The sequence below is a fragment of the Schistocerca piceifrons genome, chromosome 2 (assembly GCF_021461385.2).
Source record: "Schistocerca piceifrons isolate TAMUIC-IGC-003096 chromosome 2, iqSchPice1.1, whole genome shotgun sequence".
NCBI lineage: Eukaryota > Metazoa > Arthropoda > Insecta > Orthoptera > Acrididae > Schistocerca > Schistocerca piceifrons.
In genome coordinates, this window is record NC_060139.1 from 859,326,327 (window position 1) to 859,347,541 (window position 21,215).

The 21,215-nt window shown below is 39.5% G+C and overlaps 1 protein-coding gene across 1 annotated transcript in view; it reads right to left on the minus strand.

Annotated features, from left to right (window-relative positions):
- Positions 1-21,215, minus strand: part of LOC124777816 (NFX1-type zinc finger-containing protein 1-like) — a 279,974-nt gene that overhangs the window by 124,685 nt on the left and 134,074 nt on the right. The window contains exon 7 of the mRNA XM_047253337.1: positions 5,327-5,516. Coding sequence (XP_047109293.1) covers positions 5,327-5,516 — 190 coding nt within the window. The remainder of the gene's footprint in view (positions 1-5,326; positions 5,517-21,215) is intronic.

Consider the following 21,215-nt stretch of genomic DNA (forward strand, 5'->3'; position numbering starts at 1 on the left):
TTCAAACACCCCACGTACAGGGAGCGATACCGCACAATAAACTTAGTTGGTGCGGGTAGTGGTGGGTTAGGTCTAAGCTGTTTTAGCTTCCCTATTAAAATCAAATCAAATTGGCCTCTCCCAGTTTCGAGTCATGGCATTCCTGCTATCTAAGCAGATTGTCACTTACCATCCTGCACTCACATCATGCTCCAAACAGACGGCATCAGAGCTGCACTACAACTGCCGCACAATGGCCCACAAAAGATTTTGCAACAACAAGGTGAACACTAAATGGAAAATCATCTGCAGTGTCATTTGATAGAGTGAAACCAGCTGACACTCCACATGAGGAACCCACTTATAACCGTCCATGACTGCAACTTCCTGCTCAAACACTGGCACCGCCTACCTCTGCTGCAGAACCACTTCCAAGAGTCACAGAACCGCCTCCGAAGCTCGCAGAACCATCTCTGACAGTTGCAGTACCACTGTCACCTCACACAATGAGATCAGGATGGAATGTGCACTTCCCAGCTTATTACCTGGACAGTGCTCCACTTTTGCCTAGGGGCTGCTGCGGCAACGAAGTGCACTTTCCGTCGGTGCAGTGAAGTGTCATGCGTATTGTACGCAAGCATTGTTTCATGTATGTCGTAGCTGTCAGTTGGTTTTCTGTGCCGCCAGCTGTCAGGGGAGCTGCAATCGGAACTGAATATTTCACAGCCTCTGCAGAGCACCCACTTTCTTGTGCTGTAAAAGGCAAACCTGCACGCGGCTTCCTTAACATCCAACCCAAGAAACCAAGTCCAAAACAAGTTTGAAACTATACCAGGTCAGAACACTACATAGTTGGCCTCAGTATAAATGGATCACAACTTGTGGAATGAGTAATTTTAAATTCATGCAAAACATTCATATGCAAATATTGCACCATAGCAACCATTTAGAGATGTTATTCGATTTTATTTTTTAAAGTACAGATGTGAATCAATAATTCCCACACAAAAAAGCTTCTATGGATCAGGAGGAGCTGCCAGCAAGAAACTTTCTCCATTTGTTTTCAAGTTTAACATTGCTGTTCTGTCACACATTTTATATTATTGAGTATGAGATAAAAAATTTTGGTGGCAGCACAGTGCACCCCTTTATCTGCTAAAGACTACCTTAAGGTGGAATAATGATTGTAATTTTTTCTTCTAGTATTGTAATTATGTGCATCATTGTTCCTTTTGAAGATTTTTTCTTAAAGATGAATTACCTCAGAACACTGTCCAAGATAACATTATTGATTGCAAAATTGTAAAATACACGAAGTTACTGACTTGTCTCTCCCCAAGAGATGCAATGATTCTAAGTGCAAATGCAACTGAACTAAGTCGTTTCCACTCTAGTTATTATTCCTCAACATGTGTTGCATATATCATTGGTGTAGTACCTCTATATGTGCAGAACTGAATAAGACGCATCTTTTTAAAATTGAGAGTGGGACCATTTACAGAAAACCAATGACACTTTTAAAAACATTGTTTAACATTTCTTACATTGCTGTACGTATGTGTGGACTGATTACAGTACTAGTGCCTTTTGTAAAAAGAAATTATTTTCCTTGTTTTACATTTGACAGAAGATAGTTGACAGGTATGCGATACAGTAATCAACCAGACTGAGCCCTACACTATCACATAAATGATTTCTCCACTTTCAGAAGAATCAGCCGTGCTTTCATTGACTGAATTGTACAACTTTCTGCATTGTTTTGATTAGATATGACATTATTCCTTTGTTGGCTATACCGTCGATTCCATGTAACCTCAGTTTATCCGGGAGAATATTGTGATTAATAGAGTCAGATGCCTTAGATAGGTCGCAGAAAATAACAGGCGGTGTTATTTCACTATTTAATTCTTACGAACATGTAAATATGATTCTCTGTTCAGTAACTCTCTTGAAATCCAATCTGTAATTTACTGAGGAATCTCTCCTATCATGTTCATTTAAAGGGGTATAACAATAGCATATCTTAATATCTCTGGGGAAATATCCCGTGTGAGTGATGCATAACATATTTCAGAAGAGACTGCATTCATTATATGAGAACATTGCTTCAGTACTCTATCAAATCCAGATGAGCTTTTATTTTTGAGAGAATATGTGACTTAATTTCAGAACGAGACGTGGCTGAGACATACATTTAATTGATTTTACGCGAATCACTTTTTTAACAAACTTTTCTTTTTTTCTCCTGAACTGCATATCCCTATTTTTTGTGCTACATTTAACACATGATTATTAAACATGTCTGTTACCTGTGACTGATCATTTATCCTGCGATTGATCATTTACAGGCCTTCCATTTGAACAAACAATGAAATTACCCTGTTCTGTGGCCCATTGTCCTCTTTCTTGTTTTGCTACATTCCACACAGACTGGCATCAGAATTACTGATTTCTGACATGATGTGAATGTTCCCTGCTTTTTTCGTAACTTTTCTTAGTAATTTTGAGTGGTTCTTGTAGAGTGCCGCTATTGCAAGATTTTAACTTATTCTTGCCAACAATAACATTTCCCCTTTTTCAAAAGACTCTTTTAATTCTCACATTCTTTTATGTGGCTATTTAACCTACTTTCTGATTATCTTATGTAGAAAGATATTTTAAGATAATGATATGAATTTACAATGGAATAAATTAAATTTTATGTCAGCAATTGGTTACTTATGAATTTCATCCCAGGTCATCTTGTGTTAATCATTACGAAAAACATTATACCTGCAGTCATTAATTATTCAGATTGCCACTGAGAAGAACACTACTACATTTATCCTAACAACTGTGCATCAAAATCAGAGATACAGCATTCGCTACTGTGTATACATTTATTTTCTTGTTTGGGCTTGTAAAAATTTTAATACTGCAATAGGGAAACTATAATTTTATGGCAAAGGCATTCTCCTTGTATGGAGCCAGTCACACACCACACACAGAAAAAGACATATTATATTATTAAATGATACCACATGAACAAAAATTTTTGTAATGAGTAGTAAATGTTAAATATGATACATAACGTACTGAACACAGACACTGATTGTGTATTATTTGTTTTATTTTGACTGGTTTTGCTTGACAGATGCAGGCATCCTCAATCTGTGGGAATAATATAATGATATTCTGGCCACAATTTACCTTCAGGAGGGGAGACATTTAATACTGCCACTAAACATGTAAAAGTAAAAGTGATACACATCTTTGCTTTTGAAACCAACAGTTCTAACTGCTGTTCAGAGCTCTGACCTGTTATGTCCGACACCTAACCTTTCATCTTTTTTTCTCCTCAGACTCACTGAAGCTGGGTCTCCCCATTCTGGGGTCTGAACAACACGTCCTTCCTTTTAATCTTCCCCAACTCATCTCTCTCTTTTCCCTGAGAAATGAAGTATTAATCCCAAACCTAGGAACTGTATCTTTGATCCACAGGTAAAATAATATGTGAACTGCAGCCATGTTCCACACATTACTTAAAATGGTCCCTGTCCGCCATGCAGGCAATGCTTGCATTTGCTTAAATATGATATCCTACACACACACTCTCTCTCTCTCTCTCTCTCTCTCTCTCATATATATAACACACACACACACACACACACAAATAACTGCCTGGGATATGAGAGGCCTATTTGCAAACCATTGTGTACTGATGACACAAGAATATCAATAGATAGAAACACGTCACTACCAGACTTGAGCAAGAAAATAATGGAACAGCCATACAACTGATTCATTAGTCTTATGAAAACTCATATTTTGCCTTTCCAAACAAATAAAAATGACATGGTGCAACTAGAAGTAGAGATTAATGGGTGCACACTAAATGAAGCTCTGTGCATGAGGTTCTTTGGCATCTAAATGAATAATAAACTGAAATAGCACCAGAAAATGGGTAAGTTAACCAGTAAATTCAGTTCTGCAGACTGTTGTGTTCACCTACAGATGGGAATGATGGCAGATATTGCATATTTTCACTCGGTCTCCCCTTTTTGCATATCTTCTGTGGCAATGCAACTAGGGTCAAAAAAATATTCATTTAGCAGAAGAGCACACTAAGAATACTGCAGAAAATTCATAACTGCACTTGTAGAATAAGCCTCTTCCAGAGACCTAGGATTCAGACACTTACTTGTCAATACATACAGCCCTTAAAAGTATTTTGATAACAAGAGTGAATTTAAGAGGTGCAAAAACAAAGTGGGACACTGCCTCATCAGCCACTACTCCAGAATGCATCAGCTAATTTGGATTCAACTCTACTCTCCGTTTAAACATACAAGGGTAATCCTAAAAGTAAGGTCTCCTATTATTAAATAAGTATATAGACCTGTTTATTTCTACAATGGTTTACATCAGTTTACAGCTTCAACATTTAGCTATTTTTCAACATAATCACCATTTCTGCGATGCATTTTTGTAGACGCTGTGGCAGTTTTTGTATGTCCATGTCATACCAGCTCGCCGCCATAGTCAGGATGATAGGGTGGGTGGGTAATTATGTTCCACTGAAACTGCTGCAGGAGAGAAACGGTTTGCCGAGCGATGTGTGGGCGAGCGTTGTCATGGAGAATGTGTACGCCATTGCTCAACATCCCTCTTCTCCGGTTCTGAATTGCTGTTTGAGTTTTTTCAGAGTCTCACAGTACCTGACAGTGTTAACTGTGGTCCCAGCGATACAGCTCCGACGACAAGGTGAAAGAAGAGGTTCATAACTTTCTGAACAGCATGGTGGCGAGCTGGTAAGACACTGGCATACACAAACTGCCACAGCATCTACATAAATGCATCGTCAGAAATGGTGATTATGTCAAAAAATAGCTAAATGTTCAAGCTGTAAACTGATATAAACCACTGTAGAAATAAACAGGTCTACGTACTTATAAAAAAATAGGAGACCTTACTTTTGGGATTACCCTCGTAGATCGGATAGGGGCCAATATTTTCTTCGACAGTGTGCTGTTACATATGCGGTTGAAGTCCAAACAGCTTACAATGAAATCTGGATTACCCTTGTATAATGGCTTTCAGAATGAATATTCACTCTGCACTGGAGTGTGGGCTGATCTGAAACTTACTGGTAGACTACAACTGAGTGTCAGACTGGGACTTGAATCTGGAACCTTTGCTATACCAACTGAGCTGTCCAAGCTTGGCTTACGACCTGCCCTCACAACTTTACTTCTGCCATTATCTCCTACCTTGCAAACTCCCAAAGCCTGGGGGAATGTTTGCAAACTGAATATTCATTCTTCAGGTGTTCAAATGAGTAAAATGTTTTATAAAAAACAGAACTTACCAATTATGTAAAAGCCTTCTTTAGCTCGTGAGAGAGCTACACACACTCTATTTTCAACTTTCAGAAAACCAATGTTGGCGTCTTCATTGCTCCGTACCAATGACAGTAAAATTATCTTGTTTTCTTCACCTTGAAAATTATCTACAACTGTTATTCGAACATTTGGCAGAGCACCGGATTCCCTTTTCAGCTGAAAATTTAAGCAGTGGCAGTGAGTAAACACCATCAACTTCCCTTATACGTTATACTAGTTTATCCTAAAATAAACTTATTTTATAACATAGCTACTTTGTACAGTATTTCTTTTTAGTTCAGAGGGAAATTTACTTTTCCATGCAAAAATGTCAATTAAATTTAAAACTTCACTATCATAAAACCATTAATTATGGTTAATTTTGCAAACCCTGGTTACTATTTGTACCACTATTTTCCACCAAGGTATCCCCTTGGGTCTCTGTGCCGGTGCAATTTTGCTGTATGTGTGTCTTCCTTTGTTAGCTTTGAAGAAGATCGTTGTCTGGAAGGTTAATATAACCTCACTCTTCCCATCTATGTCTACCAATTTTTCCTCTATGACATAAATACAAATAAAAAGCAGAAAGATCAACAACACACAATACTGAACATAAACTAAGATCAGGACTGCATGCTAGTCCATTAATTGATATCCATAAATGATTTGCCATGTAGGTACATAAAACTTCATTTTTTTATGACAGCAACGCTGTCATCTGAAAAGAGCAGAACTCCAAATACAGAAACCAACACAATTAATTAAAAAATTGTCATAACTTTAATATAGGTGCAACCCTAAAACAATAAATACTGGTGACAGTTGCTAATGGAAGATTGTTTGTATTGGTAATGTTACGGAGACTATTACCTCAAAAGTTACCACTCTCCTAACATTTTACAAATGCTAGTGGGACCAATGACGCTGTTTGGTCCCTTTCCACAAACCAGCCAACAAGTGCTAGAAGAAGGAGCAAGTTATGCTCGGGATTATTGACTGCTGCTATTGCTTTATGATTGGGTCTTGGTCTGAGAATATTACTGGTGATAAGAGTAATTTCCACAATTATCAGTGTGGAGAGATTAGCACTACTCATAATTGATTGTTAGTATAGATGCATATGTCTCTGGAATAAAACTCTAAATAACAGCTTACTGGAATGTTTTAAATAGAGAAGATCCAACGGAGAGCAGCGCGCTTTGTTACAGGATCATTTAGTAATCGCGAAAGCGTTACGGAGATGATAGATAAACTCCAGTGGAAGACTCTGCAGGAGAGACGCTCAGTAGCTCGGTACGGGCTTTTGTTAAAGTTTCGAGAACATACCTTCACCGAAGAGTCAAGCAGTATATTGCTCCCTCCTACGTATATCTCGCGAAGAGACCATGAGGATAAAATCAGAGAGATTAGAGCCCACACACCGACAATCCTTCTTTCCAAGAACAATACGAGACTGGAATAGAAGGCAGAACTGATAGAGGTACTCAGGGTACCCTCCGCCACACACCGTCAGGTGGCTTGCGGAGTATGGATGTAGATGTAGATGTAGAAATCTTTATAAGCTCTACCATATTGTACATTTTTTGCATCTCTATAAACACAAACTTCCATTTCTTTCAACCTGGTGGTATACTGCATATTTAACACAAGATATGGATGAAATAATAATAAACATTTTTGATCTAAAGAAACAAAACTAGAACTTATTTACATGAACAAAGCTACAAGATAAATAAATTTTCTATGGAAACACTGTACATCAATTACTGGATGCTAATCACATAAAAATATCATTGCACATTACCAAACTAAATTCTTCATATTTAAATGTTCACAACTACATTTAATCGCTTTTCTTAGTGTTCTCATACATTAGGTGTGTTGCTGTTGTGGTCTTCAATCTGAAGGCCAGTTTGACACAGCTCCCCATGCTAGGCTATCCTGTGCAAGTTTCCTCATCTCTGCACAACTATGACAACCTATATCCATATGAATCTGCTGACTGTATTCAAACTTCAGTCTACATTCACCATTTTTATCACCCCCCCCCCCCCCCCCCACAAACCCACCCAAATAACTTTCTCCATTACCGAACTGATAATCCCTTGATGCTTGATGCCCTCGTGATGTGTTGTCTCAACTCATCCCTTTTCAGTACGGTACCCCCCTACCATTAATTTCTTTTTTCCCTAATCTGATTCAGTACCTTTCCATTAGCTATTAGATCTACCCTACTAAACTTCAGTATTCTTCTGCAGCACTGCACTTCAAAAGTTTCTTTTCTCTTCTAGTCTGAACTGCTTAGTGTCAATGTTTCATTAGTGTAAATCAGACAATGTGCAAATGCAACAGCAAGTGCATGGACTTTCAGAATCAGCTAGATAAACGGAAGATATTTCTCTTTTAAAAATGACATGCTGTGTCCTATTTACTACTTCTACCAACCACACAGCTGATCTAATATTATATAAGCTCATGTTCTATTCAACAACAAAGCATCTGGAATAGTGTGGAACACCTTCCTGAAGTTAGTAACATAGCATTGACTGGGCACCTGTTACTACTGTGTTCTAAGTCTTAATTGAACACAGCAACACCATTGGTTGCTAATTCCAAGGTGATTGCTATAGAGGCACTTTTTTCTCCTTCGGGAAGGTCATGTTTATTACACTCGTGTAAGACATGCTATAAAATTCTGCAACAGATTGATTCCAAGAATACAGTGCTATGATTGTGCATATTTGCTCAATGAACCTGCTACACTCCTAAAAGAGGAGCAAGTTTTTAATTTATTCTAAGTAAAATCTCACAGGTTTCTCATTAGGTCAGGCACAACTATGCTAGTTGATTTCATATCCCGTAGTAGCTTATTTTGATAGCTGTTATTTTCCACTCTCACAGGTCATACATTTGCATTTCCTACTCGTATAACAACACTGAAGAACAAAAATATTAAAAGGAAATGAAAAACACTAAGCCTATTATTTAAAATATCCTTGTCTAAGTATTTGAGCTTGAAGGTTTCAACTCTGCTTTTTCCATTAATGCTGCGTTACTTATAGTCCTATCAAAAACAGTTTTCATTGAAAATTTCCTTGCATGAATTAGCTTCAATTACATTTCATAGCCCACTTACTTCAGGAATTTAGATGTATCAATAGGTACACATTTTGGTCTGGTGTATTCAACAAAGACTGCAAAGCTTTTCACTGTCCAGATAAACTTCAAAAGTTCTTCATGGACAGCAAAAAGCTCTCCTTGAACTTCTTCAGATTTCTCATACATTGTCACAAGAACTTCACTATTGTATGACACTGATGTCAACATCACCAATAAATCATAGATCCTAGAGCTGTCCAAATCTACAGCATATGATCCACTCTCCAGTATTGTATGAAACTGTATATCGTGCACCATTCAGTACCTTTGAACATACCTGGCTATGTCTCACTGTCTTGCTTGGGATTGTTCTTTGGATATTCTATGTTTGACTGAAAATGACATGTACTTCAGACTGATTTCTGAACTGCATGCTATTGCCTTTCATGATTCAATGCAATGTTCTTGCAACATTTCTGCTTGTCACTGGATTGCTGATACCCACACCAATCTCTAATTTTCTGTTTACTGTTCGGCCACTAAATCTATTGGCCCATTTGCTTCTAGCCACTCTGCTGCCATTTCCAGCCTCTTCTGTGTCACACTATCTTGTCACATAGTATAACAACTACAGTTTCTATTTTTAAGTCTCTTACTTTGCAGTATCAATATTGCAGAAATAGTGTATTTGCATGACATATGCCCCATAATTTCATTTATAGTACAGTTTCAGCTGATATAGACTTTCATTAGCTACAACAAAAGCCATGACGCAGTAAATGTACTTGGAAATGGGACTGAGTAGTCCAATATCCTTAAAGAGAGCTCTGTAATAAGTGTAGTTATCTACTCTAAGAGTTATACTTACTGCTGACTTCTGCTGAATAAATATTTTATTTACTTTAGGTGCTGTGCCCCAAAAGATAATATCATAAAACAGGGGATTAAAATATTCAAAATAAGCCAAAGCAATGAGAGATACTTCTAACAAGGAGGGGTCCCCAGCAGTGGTACGGACTTTTTTAAAGCATTTATATGTTGATATAGAGCCCACATTTGCGAGTAATTGACACAACACCTTCAGAATTTTCACTGATGCTATAGGGGCTCGTATTCTGGTTACATCAAGGCAAATATCAATGTGTAGAACCTTGATGGAATCATGGAAGTGTTTACTTTTATTTTGTGTCTGAATAACACATTTTTAGATGACAAGGGGACAACTGAGCCATGCTGCCAGGTCCATACCTCGCACCCAACTCATGAGTATGTCTGTGGTGCTGCGATATGAGGGTCTCTTTGGTTTCTTCAGACAGAGCAGGATGGGACAGCAAGTGGGAGAGATTTCTGGTGGCTGAAAGAGGTTGCTGGCAGTCTGTTGTGGCTACGAGGCACTCAGTGTGGAAGGGCTCTTGTTTGGAGCTCGCTGGGTGAGTAAGAAGAAAGAGCAAAAACATGCCGATGTTCCTGCACTGTAGCTGGGGACACGCCAAGACCAGAAGATGTGCGACCTGCAGCAACTTCTGTTTTCCAGACTTTGCTGTTGGTGCTGGTTTATCTGGAGGATGAAGCCTTGCTGCTCCTGGACCTATTAAGACTGGGTGACCGCCACAATTATCCTCATGCATTGGTGGTGTTCCTCAGATCTGGACAGTGGAGTGTTTGCACAGTTCTTGGAATATTATCTGCCAGCTTGCCCATATGCCATGTAATGATGCACCACTTTCTTCTTCATTTCAACATATGCCCGTATTGCTTTTTTAGTGTGCCTTTGGTGGGTTCATGCCAATCTAGCGATGCTATTCTAAGCCTCCCTCTTGGGCGTAATTTTTTTTTGTTTTTGCTTTTGGCCTCTATTGCCAAGTATTTCTGTTTTATTGAGTACACCTGGTGAGGGGGCTTTAAATGTAATTATGTTTGGGCTACTGTACTCACTTGTTTTTTTTTATTTTTTTTATTTTATTTTAAAAGAGCACATTTGGCTATTTGAGCCACCTTTAAGAATTTCATGTTTGACCTTGTTAAAGCTTTCAACCTCTCCCGAGGCACCGCTTTTTTTAGTTACATTAAAAATGGCAGCTGTAATACACGTTTTCTCACTTGTCTTAATAGAGTTTTGGGGTGTTATAGAAGTCAATTATAATCTATTTCACTCATACTAGGAAAGCCTTCCATTCAACCTACATACCCACTCTCCAGCACCTGGAGGAGCATTCCAGACACCACTTCCATAAGTTATCTAACTTGCTGACAATCTAATGTCATCTCACGGAACCAGTATCCAACCCCTTTCGTACCCACAGAGTTACTCCTTATCTATTGCTTATAGCAGCTAAACCCTGCCTAGCTAACCTTTTCAACAGGCCACGTCCTCTAAAGCTCCCTACCAACTCTCCACCAAATGCAGAGCCAAAACATTCTCATAACACTGTTGTTAACCTTTCCATCAAAACCCACAGCTCTACAGAAGTTTCAGTCCTATTCAAAGGCCTCACCTTTAGCCCTACACCCAAATTTAACCATGCTGGACTTGTTAAAGACCTACTATCCTTCTCCCTATATCTGCAATGGAAGCACTTCTTTGCCACCAATCCCACCATCCAGAACCACCCTAATTCCAACACTGAACCCTTCCCCTATCAGTTCCCAACTAACCAACCACTGGTCACCTTCCAAGAATTCCTTACCTCCAATTTAGCCTCACCATCATTCCCCCCATTCCTTCCTCCTCAGAACACCAACCTTTCCATACAAGAAAGAACAGCCACACACAACCTATATAAAAAAAAATCCTGACCTAATCATCCTACCTGCAGACAGAGGTTCCACTACTGCTGTTATGAATCACAGTGACTACCTGGCAGAAGGCCTATGCTAATTATCTGACTGCTCGGTCTATAAACTGTTCCAGAGCGACCCCATCCCTGCATTCCAAAACAAACTCCAATCGGTGCTTAAGGGGGTCCGGAACGATCCATCTCCTCCATGTTAATTTTAGCAAATAGAAGGAACATTTCTTCTAAAACCATTAAACATATTGCTCTGAAATATGGACTACATGTTCAGTGAATATTTCTCTACAAAGTTATAATGCTACGTTAAGAAATATTTATTGGTTTTTGTTTTACAATTTTTCTAAACAGATGCTTTTTTTTTTCTTTAAAATTTCGCACTTTTTCTTCTATAACTCATGAAATATAAAATATTTTTTTACAATTTATTATACAAATGAAGGAAAAGAAGTCAACAATACTGTGTCTAAATTTCATTGATATACTGTTAGCAGTTTTTGAGAAAATGTTTCTCAAAGATGAAAATTTTAAAGTTACGGGAAATGGCTTCCAAAGTTTTTTAATACATTCCTGCCCCATATGATAGATTATCAGTATCCTCTTCTTCTTACAGTGTTAGTTTCCCTTTCACTGGTCTTTTCTTCCCCTTTGCTGCATGTTGTAAGCTTTTGTCTCTTATTCCTGCACCTCTTAGTCTTTCTTCATCAATTAGGCGCATTGTGGAAATGGTGTTGTGTCCTGGTTGTTCAGCACATCAAATTTGATAATGTTTCCTTCATTGTATGTTGCCACTGCATCATACACTCCAAAATGCAAAATTTTTATCAGTACAAACATTCTTTTGGGAATCCTAATCCATATTAAATTATTTACACTTTCATTTGAATGTTGTGTTTTCCCATGTAAACACTTTTCCAATAAACTTGGCTGTGATAAATCTCTGAATACGGGCATAATTACATCAATTAGAGCATTTGGCAAACTATTTTTATGGGCATATTCCTTTCCTGATTGGTACTTACACTATGAGTCATCACCTGTGGGGCACAGTGCACGTTGTCGGTGCTCATTTGTTGAAACACTATGAAAAAATAATGCCCATACTGCTCTCCTCATATGCTCAATGCTTCTTGTATTTTGCCTAATTGCACACCCATAATACCTCTGCAATCTATCAATTGCTTCATCTGTCAATCTTCCTCTTCCTCCAAGGGTCTTACCATCACTAAGCTTCTGGGATCCTAATGTCTGCTTTAGTTTGTGCAAGCGAACCCCCATGCGATTCTGCACATGTCCAATGCACTCCTGTATTTTAATGTGAATTTTATTGCCATAAGGTTCGAGTTCCTCTACAGCTTTATATCCCTTAGAATCACCAATTCCTACATAGTTAGTGTATCGTACATTATACCACTCCTATGATCTGGAAAAAATTGCTTTCACTCCCTCTACTTCCATCGCTCCACTCATGCCATGAAAATTTGCTTCACAACTTTCACTATGTTCGTCCTTGGTATTGGCCTTACATCTACAATGTATTGAAAGGATAGCAACATCAAATACTTTGCAACTGTCTCCCCTGGCAGCTGTCACAACTCCATTTAGAGATTTATGACCTCTACATTGCCATGATCCATCTAAAACAACAGTTAAATCTCTACAATCCCCATTATCTGTCACAGCTTCTTCAACTGCCTTCTTCATTGTTGCTTGAGCAGTGTCTTCAGCAAAAGATCCCACCAATTCATTATAAAATCCAAACTTGGTTGGTTGTTCTGGCAAGATCATAATTCCACATAACATTGTCCCTGCAGCACTGCCCTTGCCAATGCAATGCAAGCCATACAATAACCTAACATTTATATCATACACCTTATTTCCACTATTACCACTACGAGGAATACTGTTAGAATTAGAAAACAAAACTTCTGCAGCACATTTGTTACACTTCAATAACATTTCACATGCCAAACCAATGTGTGAAGTTATTTTCAATTCCAGTCCTCTTTCTTTGCAAACCTGGCATAATACTTTATGTTTCCAAATATTAGAGAGCAAGGAAATTTTAATTATTTCATTCACATCATTACTGTCACTTTCATAGTTTTCAAATTTTTCTTTGCTGTCACAGTTTCTTGTTGGAAGAAGTTCTATCACATTCACCTGGAGTAGCCGGTGAAGCAGTCTGAACAGCATCTCCCTTCGAAACAACGTAAGATTTCTTCTTCCACTTATTGTGGCTTTTCTTAAACACTTGATTGCTGAAATCGAGCATACTGATATCCACAAACCAAATACGTAAAACAGGTACGAGCAAAACTCATCAAATACGCAACACTGAACAGCTAAACAACACAAAGCAATCTCCACAAGTCAACACACATGGCATACCGATATGAACAGTCACTTGGCACAGAGATAAAGCCATACAATGTTGGAAAACAAAACACTGTCTAATTTCGCGCAGATACCCTGCTTGCATCCAGCGAGTGGTGCCATCAGAGGTGACACACCAAGTCGCTACAACAATTTACGTGGTGTGTCATCTTTGTAGTGATAAAAAACACGCTTAGAATTCACTTAGAAGGGTGAAACCTGATTTGTTTTATTCAGAAGACTCCAAATAATTTTATAATGAAAAAACCAAAAGACGTTAATGTTGCTATTTTCATCGTTCCAGCTCCCCTTAAAGCCTTAGGCTCATCCCAGAACATCTCCTCTGAATCCATTTCCCTCCTCACCTCTATGATACACTACATACCCACTTTCTATATGCTCCCCAGAATCCACAATCCTGGATGCCCCATTGTGGCTGGTTATAGTGACCCATAAGAAAGAATTTCAGCCCTCATTGACCAACAACTACAACCAATTGCCCTTAATCTAACATCCCACTTCAAACACACAAACCACGTCCTTCACTGACTCTCCACCACCACCATCCGTTTACCTCCTGGGCTCTACTCTTCACTGCTGATGCCACATCCCTATACACCAACATCCCTCATGTTCATGGTCTTCACTATTGAACATTACCTTTCCCAATGTCCTTCAGACTCAAAATCCACTTCCTCATACACCTTACTTACTTTATCCAAACCCACAACTACTTCTCATTTGAAGGGAAGGTATATAAACAAATCCGCGGCACAGCCATGGGCACCCGCATGGCAGCCCCCTACACCAACCTTTTTATGGGCCATCTAGATACATTCCTATCCTCCCAAAACACCAAACCCCTTGTCTGGTTCAGTTTCTGATGATATCTTCATGGTCTGGCCTCAGCACCAAGACGCCCTATCTTCGTTCCTCCATAATCTCAACGCCTTCTCTCCAATCTGCTTCATGTGGTCCTTCTCAACCCAGTGTGTCACCTCTCTAGATGTTGACCTCCACCTCCCTTATGGCTCCATTCACTCCTCTGTTGACATTAAACCCACCAGTCACCAAGAGTACCTGCACTTTGACAGCTGTCATCCCTTTCACACCAAAAAATCTCTCCCATATAGCCCGGCTACCTGGGAACAGCGTAACTGCAGTGACAAAAACTCCCTTGGTCAGTTTGCTGAGGGTCTCACCAAGGCCTCCACACACAGGCACTATACCACGGGCCTAGTCCACAACAGATCTCCTGTACCATTTCCCCCAAACCTCCCACCATACCCAAGGACTAGCCACAAAGGTTGCTGGTTGTTTTGGGGAAGGAGACCAGAGAGCGAGGTCATCGGTCTCATCGGATTAGGGAAGGACGGGGAAGGATGTCGGCCATGCCTTTCGAAAGGAACCATCCCGGCATTTGCCTCGAGTGATTTAGGGAAATCACAGAAAACCTAAATCAGGATGGCTGGACGCGGGATTGAACCGTCGTCCTCCCGAATGCAAGTCCATAGCCACAAAGGAGTGTCCCCTTCATCACCCAGGACCACCCTGGACTGTAAAAACTGAACCACATCCTTCGCTAGTGCTCTGATTACCCACCACTGAGCCCTAAGTGAGGGGCATCCTACTCGAGATAGTCCTCCCCCCCCCCCCCCCCCCAAGTGGTGTTCCATCGCTCACCTAACTTCCATAACATACTAGTCTATCCCTATGCCACTCCCAATCCCAACCCCTTGCCCCAAGGATCATATCCCTATGGAAGTCCCATGTGCAAAACCTGCTCAATTCACCCTTCCAACACTTCCTATTCCAGTCCTGTCACATGTTTATCCAATCCCATCAGGGGCCAGGCCACCTGTGAAAGCAGCCATGTCATTTACCAGCACTGCTTTTTATATTTGTACGACTGCCAACAAGCTGTCCACCAGGATAAGCAGCCACTGTCAAACTGTGGCCAAATGCAAAGTAGACCACCTTTTGGCACAACATGCAGCAGGACATAACACATTTGATTTCAATGGCTGCTTAACTATCTGAGCTGTCTGGATCCTTCCCTACACCACCAGCTTCTCTGAACTGTGCAGATGGGAGTTATCTTTACAACATATTCTCCGCTTCCATAATTATCCCAGCCTCAAACTACAGTAACATAATGTCCCACACCCTCTACCCAACAGTTCCCACCCCTTTGTCCTATCATCTCCTCCCCATTCTCTTCTTCCACCCTGTTTATTTGCAGCCCTCTGCCAATGCATCCACCCATTTTTCCCTGCTCCTCTCCTTTCTTGTTCCCCCCCCCCCCCCACAACATTGTACCAGACAGCGTTCGTCTCTTTCCCCACCTGTATACTGCTATCCCTTTCCCTTCTCCTTCCCCACCCGTCCAGCTTGCTCCTTGCCTCCCACATGATGTTGCATTCTGGCACGCAGAAAGCTATATGTGAGTGACTTTTAATTGTGCCTGGTTGCAACTTGATAAGTCTTCCACAGAAGTGGTAATTTGTTTTTTCCTACATTGTCACTATTCCTACCTGGAGTTTCCATTGTTTGATTTATGTGAAACATTTGGAATTTTTAAAACATATGTGTAGTTCATATTTCTTTATTAATTAACAATGTAAGGATACGATTCATTTGCTACTTCATGTATGGATGACATGTTAAGTTGCAGACAGAATTAAAAGACACTTACACACTATCCTTTATTAATTCATGTTTTATGAGAAGTTCAATTATGATTACTAGAATAATGTAACAAGTGGATAAATAATTTCCAAATTTTGCAAGCATTGATCAAAATAGAGTATAAATCATGCCATTTTCTGAAGGATAAAAGAAAGAAAATGCCTCTCTCTGTCTTTTAAACTGCTCAGATTCTATCTGCTATTCCACTGAAGAGCCAAAAAAACTGGCACACCTGCCTAATATAGTGTAGGGCTCCCGTAAGCACGCAGAAGTGCGGCAACATGATGTGGCATAGTCTCGATTAATGTCTGAAGAAGTGCTGGAGGGAACTGACACCAATAATCCTGCAGGGCTGTCCATAAATCCGTAACAGCACCTTGCAAGGCATCCCAGATATGCTCAATAATGTTCATGTCTGGGGAGTTTGGTGGCCAGCGAGTGTTTAAACTCAGAAGAGAGTTCCTGGAGCCCCTCTGTAGAAATTCTGAATGTGTGGGATGTCGCATTGTCCTGTTGGAACTGCCCAAGTCAATTGGAATGCACAATGGACCTGTATGGATGCAGGTGATCATACAGGATGCTTATGTTCATGTCACCTGTCAGAGTCGTATCCAGACATACCGGGGGTCCCATATCACTCCAACTGTACATGCCCCACATCATTATAGAGCCTCCACCAGCTCGAACAGTCCCCTGCTGATATGCAGGGTCCTTGGATTAAAGAGGTTGTCTCCACACCCATAAACTTCCATCAGCTCGATAAAATTTGAAAGAAAACTGGTCTGACCAGGCAACATGTTTCCAGTCGTCAACAGTCCAATATCGTGCTGACGGGGCTAGGCAAGGCGTAAAGCTTTTGTGTCGTGCAGTCATCAAAGGTACAGGAGTGGGTCTTCAGCTTCAAAAGCCCATATCAATGATGTTTCATTGAATGGTTGACATGCTGACACTTGTTGATGGTCCAGAATTGAAATCTGCAGAAGGGTGGCACTTCTGTCATACTGAGTGACTCCTTCAGTCATCACTGATTGCGTTCTTGCAGGATCTTTATCCATCCACAGTGATGTTGGAGATTTGATGTTTCACCGGATTCCTGATATTCACTGTACACTTGTGAAATGATCGTAAGGGAAAATCCCCAATTCATCGCTACCTCAGAGATGCTGTGCCCCATCGCTCATGTGCCAGTTATAACAGTATGTTCAAACTCACTTCAATCTAGCTAATCTGCAATTGCAGCAGCAGTAACCGATCGAACAACTGCGCCAGACACTTGTTGTCTTATATAGGAATTACCGACTGCAGCGCTGCATTCTGCCTGTTTACATCTCTCTGTATTTGAATACACATGCCTATACCAATTTCTTTGGCACTTCAGTGTATTATTTCTTCTCCTGTGCCACTGCATGGCCCACTTTTTCTTAAATCCTTCGCTCATCATTATCAATCTTTGTCTCTGAAATCCATCTGTACCTCTCCAGTTCAGATTCAGATGGACTGTTCCCACAACCTGTTTACTCCTTTTCCTAGATAACTCCCCTCCACTTATGCTGTCTGCTGTCATCATAATTTATCATTTTTCTCTTCAATAACTATTCTTTGTCAGTCAGAGTGTCTCCTCCAATCAGACTTTTTATATATTTAGGCAGTGTTCTCCAAAGTTCACTATATTTCAAAAATCATCATTTACCAGTACATCTAGTGAAAGGGAGCTAAAGCAACTTTCTTTCATAATATGCTTTGACATCAGGTGCATTTTTGCTACTCAGTACACGCTCTTCGCAAATTATCTCATTAAGTATTTTGTATTTCTTGGCCAGTGCTTATTCAGGCAACTTTGCAGAAATTCTTCACGGCTTTGATACTGATTTACTCTATATGTCCATGACCTACAGACTTCTCCCAAAAGACTAAATACACTGTCAAACCTTTTCTTCTCTACAGCTAGTAGTTGTATATATTTTTGATACTCATTAATCAAATCCAAGAATGGGCATGATCTCTTTTCTGTAATTCCAGCTCTCTACATTTTTCCTGAATTCCTCATAAGTGCTTTCCAGAACATGGCAATTATACCAAAAAAGAAACACTTTCCTGATGTTGTACATGCAAAATCTTTGCTGCTTTCTCACTTAGGATAAAAATTTGGGTTTATTTCTTGTTGCTAGCATAACATCTATGAGCCATAAATACAGTCATGTTTATAATGAACAGTGCTACTGTCACGTAGCTATTAAGGGTTCAGTCCTCGTATATAGATAATCAAGTAAATTGTAAAGGACTGACTACAGAGGCACGTTTTTAATTTTCTTTTCAATCTAAAGTGATTTTCTACTTCTTGCTTAGACACATAAGTGTGTTTTGAAGATCTTTGCAATGTAATAGAGAGCCCTGCCTTGTAACACAAATAAAGACAAAATAATAATTGGAAATTGTTTGTATTGTGATTGTGAAAACCAGTAATCAACTGAAACTTATTTTTATTATTTGCAACAATTTCATTAAGAACTAAATGAAACAAGAAATCAGTAAAAGAATTCCAGGGTAGCAGAAATTTTTTGGAAGTAAGTGAATGCACAGATATCAATACAGATTTCATCTACGATATTTTCTTGCCAAGGCTACTTAGAATTAATTATTTCCAGGTTTCGTATGACTCCCACAATTAAATTACCAACAAGAACATACTGTCAATCCAAAAAATTTCAAGACTGGTGAATAAAAAATTGAGAAGAATTAAGATGGTGGTTTAATACTTCAGGTGTTCTACACTGTTTCCCCCATTTGAGAGCAATGCACACAAAAATCACACGAGGGCGTGCTGAGAAGTAATGCCTCCAAAAATTTTAATGTGAAAACTCTTCATGCATTTTAAATAGAACAAACTTTGTAAAGATTCTACATCGCTATTCTTCATGTTTACAATGTATTTATTTTTCAACACAGACACCCTGGTGACAAACACATTTCTCCAACAAGAGACCACTTTGTTGATATCATCACTGTAAAATGTTTGACTTTGTAGACAGAGCCACAACCTACTCCTGCCTGCATAACCTTTCACCACTATCAGAGTGAAATCCTCACCACTATCAGAGTGAAATCCTCAAAGGTGTTCTTTAAGTTCTGGTAACAGATGAAAATTGGATGGGGCCACATCAGGATGGTATGGAGGATGACTGGTGGTGGTGAACCCAAGGCGTTTGATTGTTGCAATGCTTGTGTGGGGTTAGGCATTGTCATGCTGAAGGAAACAGTGCTCCAGAGGTAAACAAACTCTTTGAATTCGGAACTCTTATTACCGGTATGCTGTCTCTTACTCACCGATATAGTTACGTTACACACCACAATTTGCAAATATACAGACACGAAAAATAATGATGCAGAATGTTAATAACATTTTTTTAATTTAAAATGCTTTAAGAGTCTCCAGAAAAATAAATTATATTTTCCTCCTGCCACTGCTTGGTGAGTAGATTTTTCATCTATCCAATTACACTATATTTACAAATATGAGACATAGTGATCTATGGGAATATATCGGATGAAACTCACTGTGTGAAGTTCTTGGGTGTCAAGATGGATAATAAACTGCAGTGGCATCAGTATGCGACCAAGTTAACTAAAAAATCAATTCTGCCAGCTTTGCACTCACTTCTCTCTCTCTCTCTCTCTCTCTCTCTCTCTCTCCCCCCCCCCCCCTCCCCCCCCCTCCCTGTGTTGAACTGCAGACAAGATTGCTAGTATATTTTCACTCAATTCTGTTCCGTGGCTCAATCTTCTGGAGCATTACAGCTAAGGTGAAAAATGTGTTTATTCTACAGAAGTGTGCAGTAAGAATATTGTGTAACATACATACCTGACAATCTTGCAAAAGCCATTTCAGGGACTTAGGGGTTCTCCCTCTTACATTGCAATACAAATACCCGTAACGGTATTTGTGGTTAATAACAAGACTAATTTTAGGATGAGCTCAGCAATTCACAACCGTAACACCAGAAGTAGAGGTAATTTCAATTTTGACTATGCATCCTTTTACAGGATTCAGAATGGAGCTTTATCTTCTGGTGTGAAAGTCAGTAACAGGTTTCCAATGAACATCAGACAGGAAAATGAAAATCCTCACATATATACATGCAAAGTAAAAGAATAGTCATGATGACATGAAACCTAAAAGAATGACACAGCCACCGGACTTAACAAGTCAGAAATATAGCATCTACTCTCCAAATTGCAGGCTACATGAACCAGAGGTGATGGTGTTGTGTATCCGAGGAAATTGCCAGATATTGGGCCCATAATGACAATGATGAATGCAATTTAGAGATGTTCATTCTCCTCAACATCTCACTACAAAGATAGGTCAACTATGATGCTATACTCAGAACAGTGCCTCATCTGAAAAGATGAAGTTATGTCACTCCAGTGTACAGTGTTATCATTACCATTACCAGTGTGCATCTTCCCACTGCCACAGCGAAGAAAACTGCTATAATGGCTACCATGATGATTTTATGTTATGTTATGTTATGTTAACCGGAGACCTAGAAATGACGGAGAGGCTCCTATGTGATCATTCCATTTCATATCCCTACAAACTGTTACACCCACATTGTTATGTGAGTTGGTTGATTCCAATAGAAACTCACTGGTATTACAGACATAGGATACTACATTTTTCGTTCTGTGAAGTGCAAAATTTTACATTTCTGAACATTTAGAGCAAGTTGCCAATCTCTGCTCCATGTTGAAATCTGATTAAAATCTGACTGAATATTTATGTAGCTTCTCTCAGATAGTACTTCATTACAGCATCTGCAAAAAGCCTGATTTTACTGTTAATAATGTCTGCAAGGTCATTAATATACAACACGAACAGCCCACATTGTAGCAATGTAAAGGGACACCTTCCTCTAACATT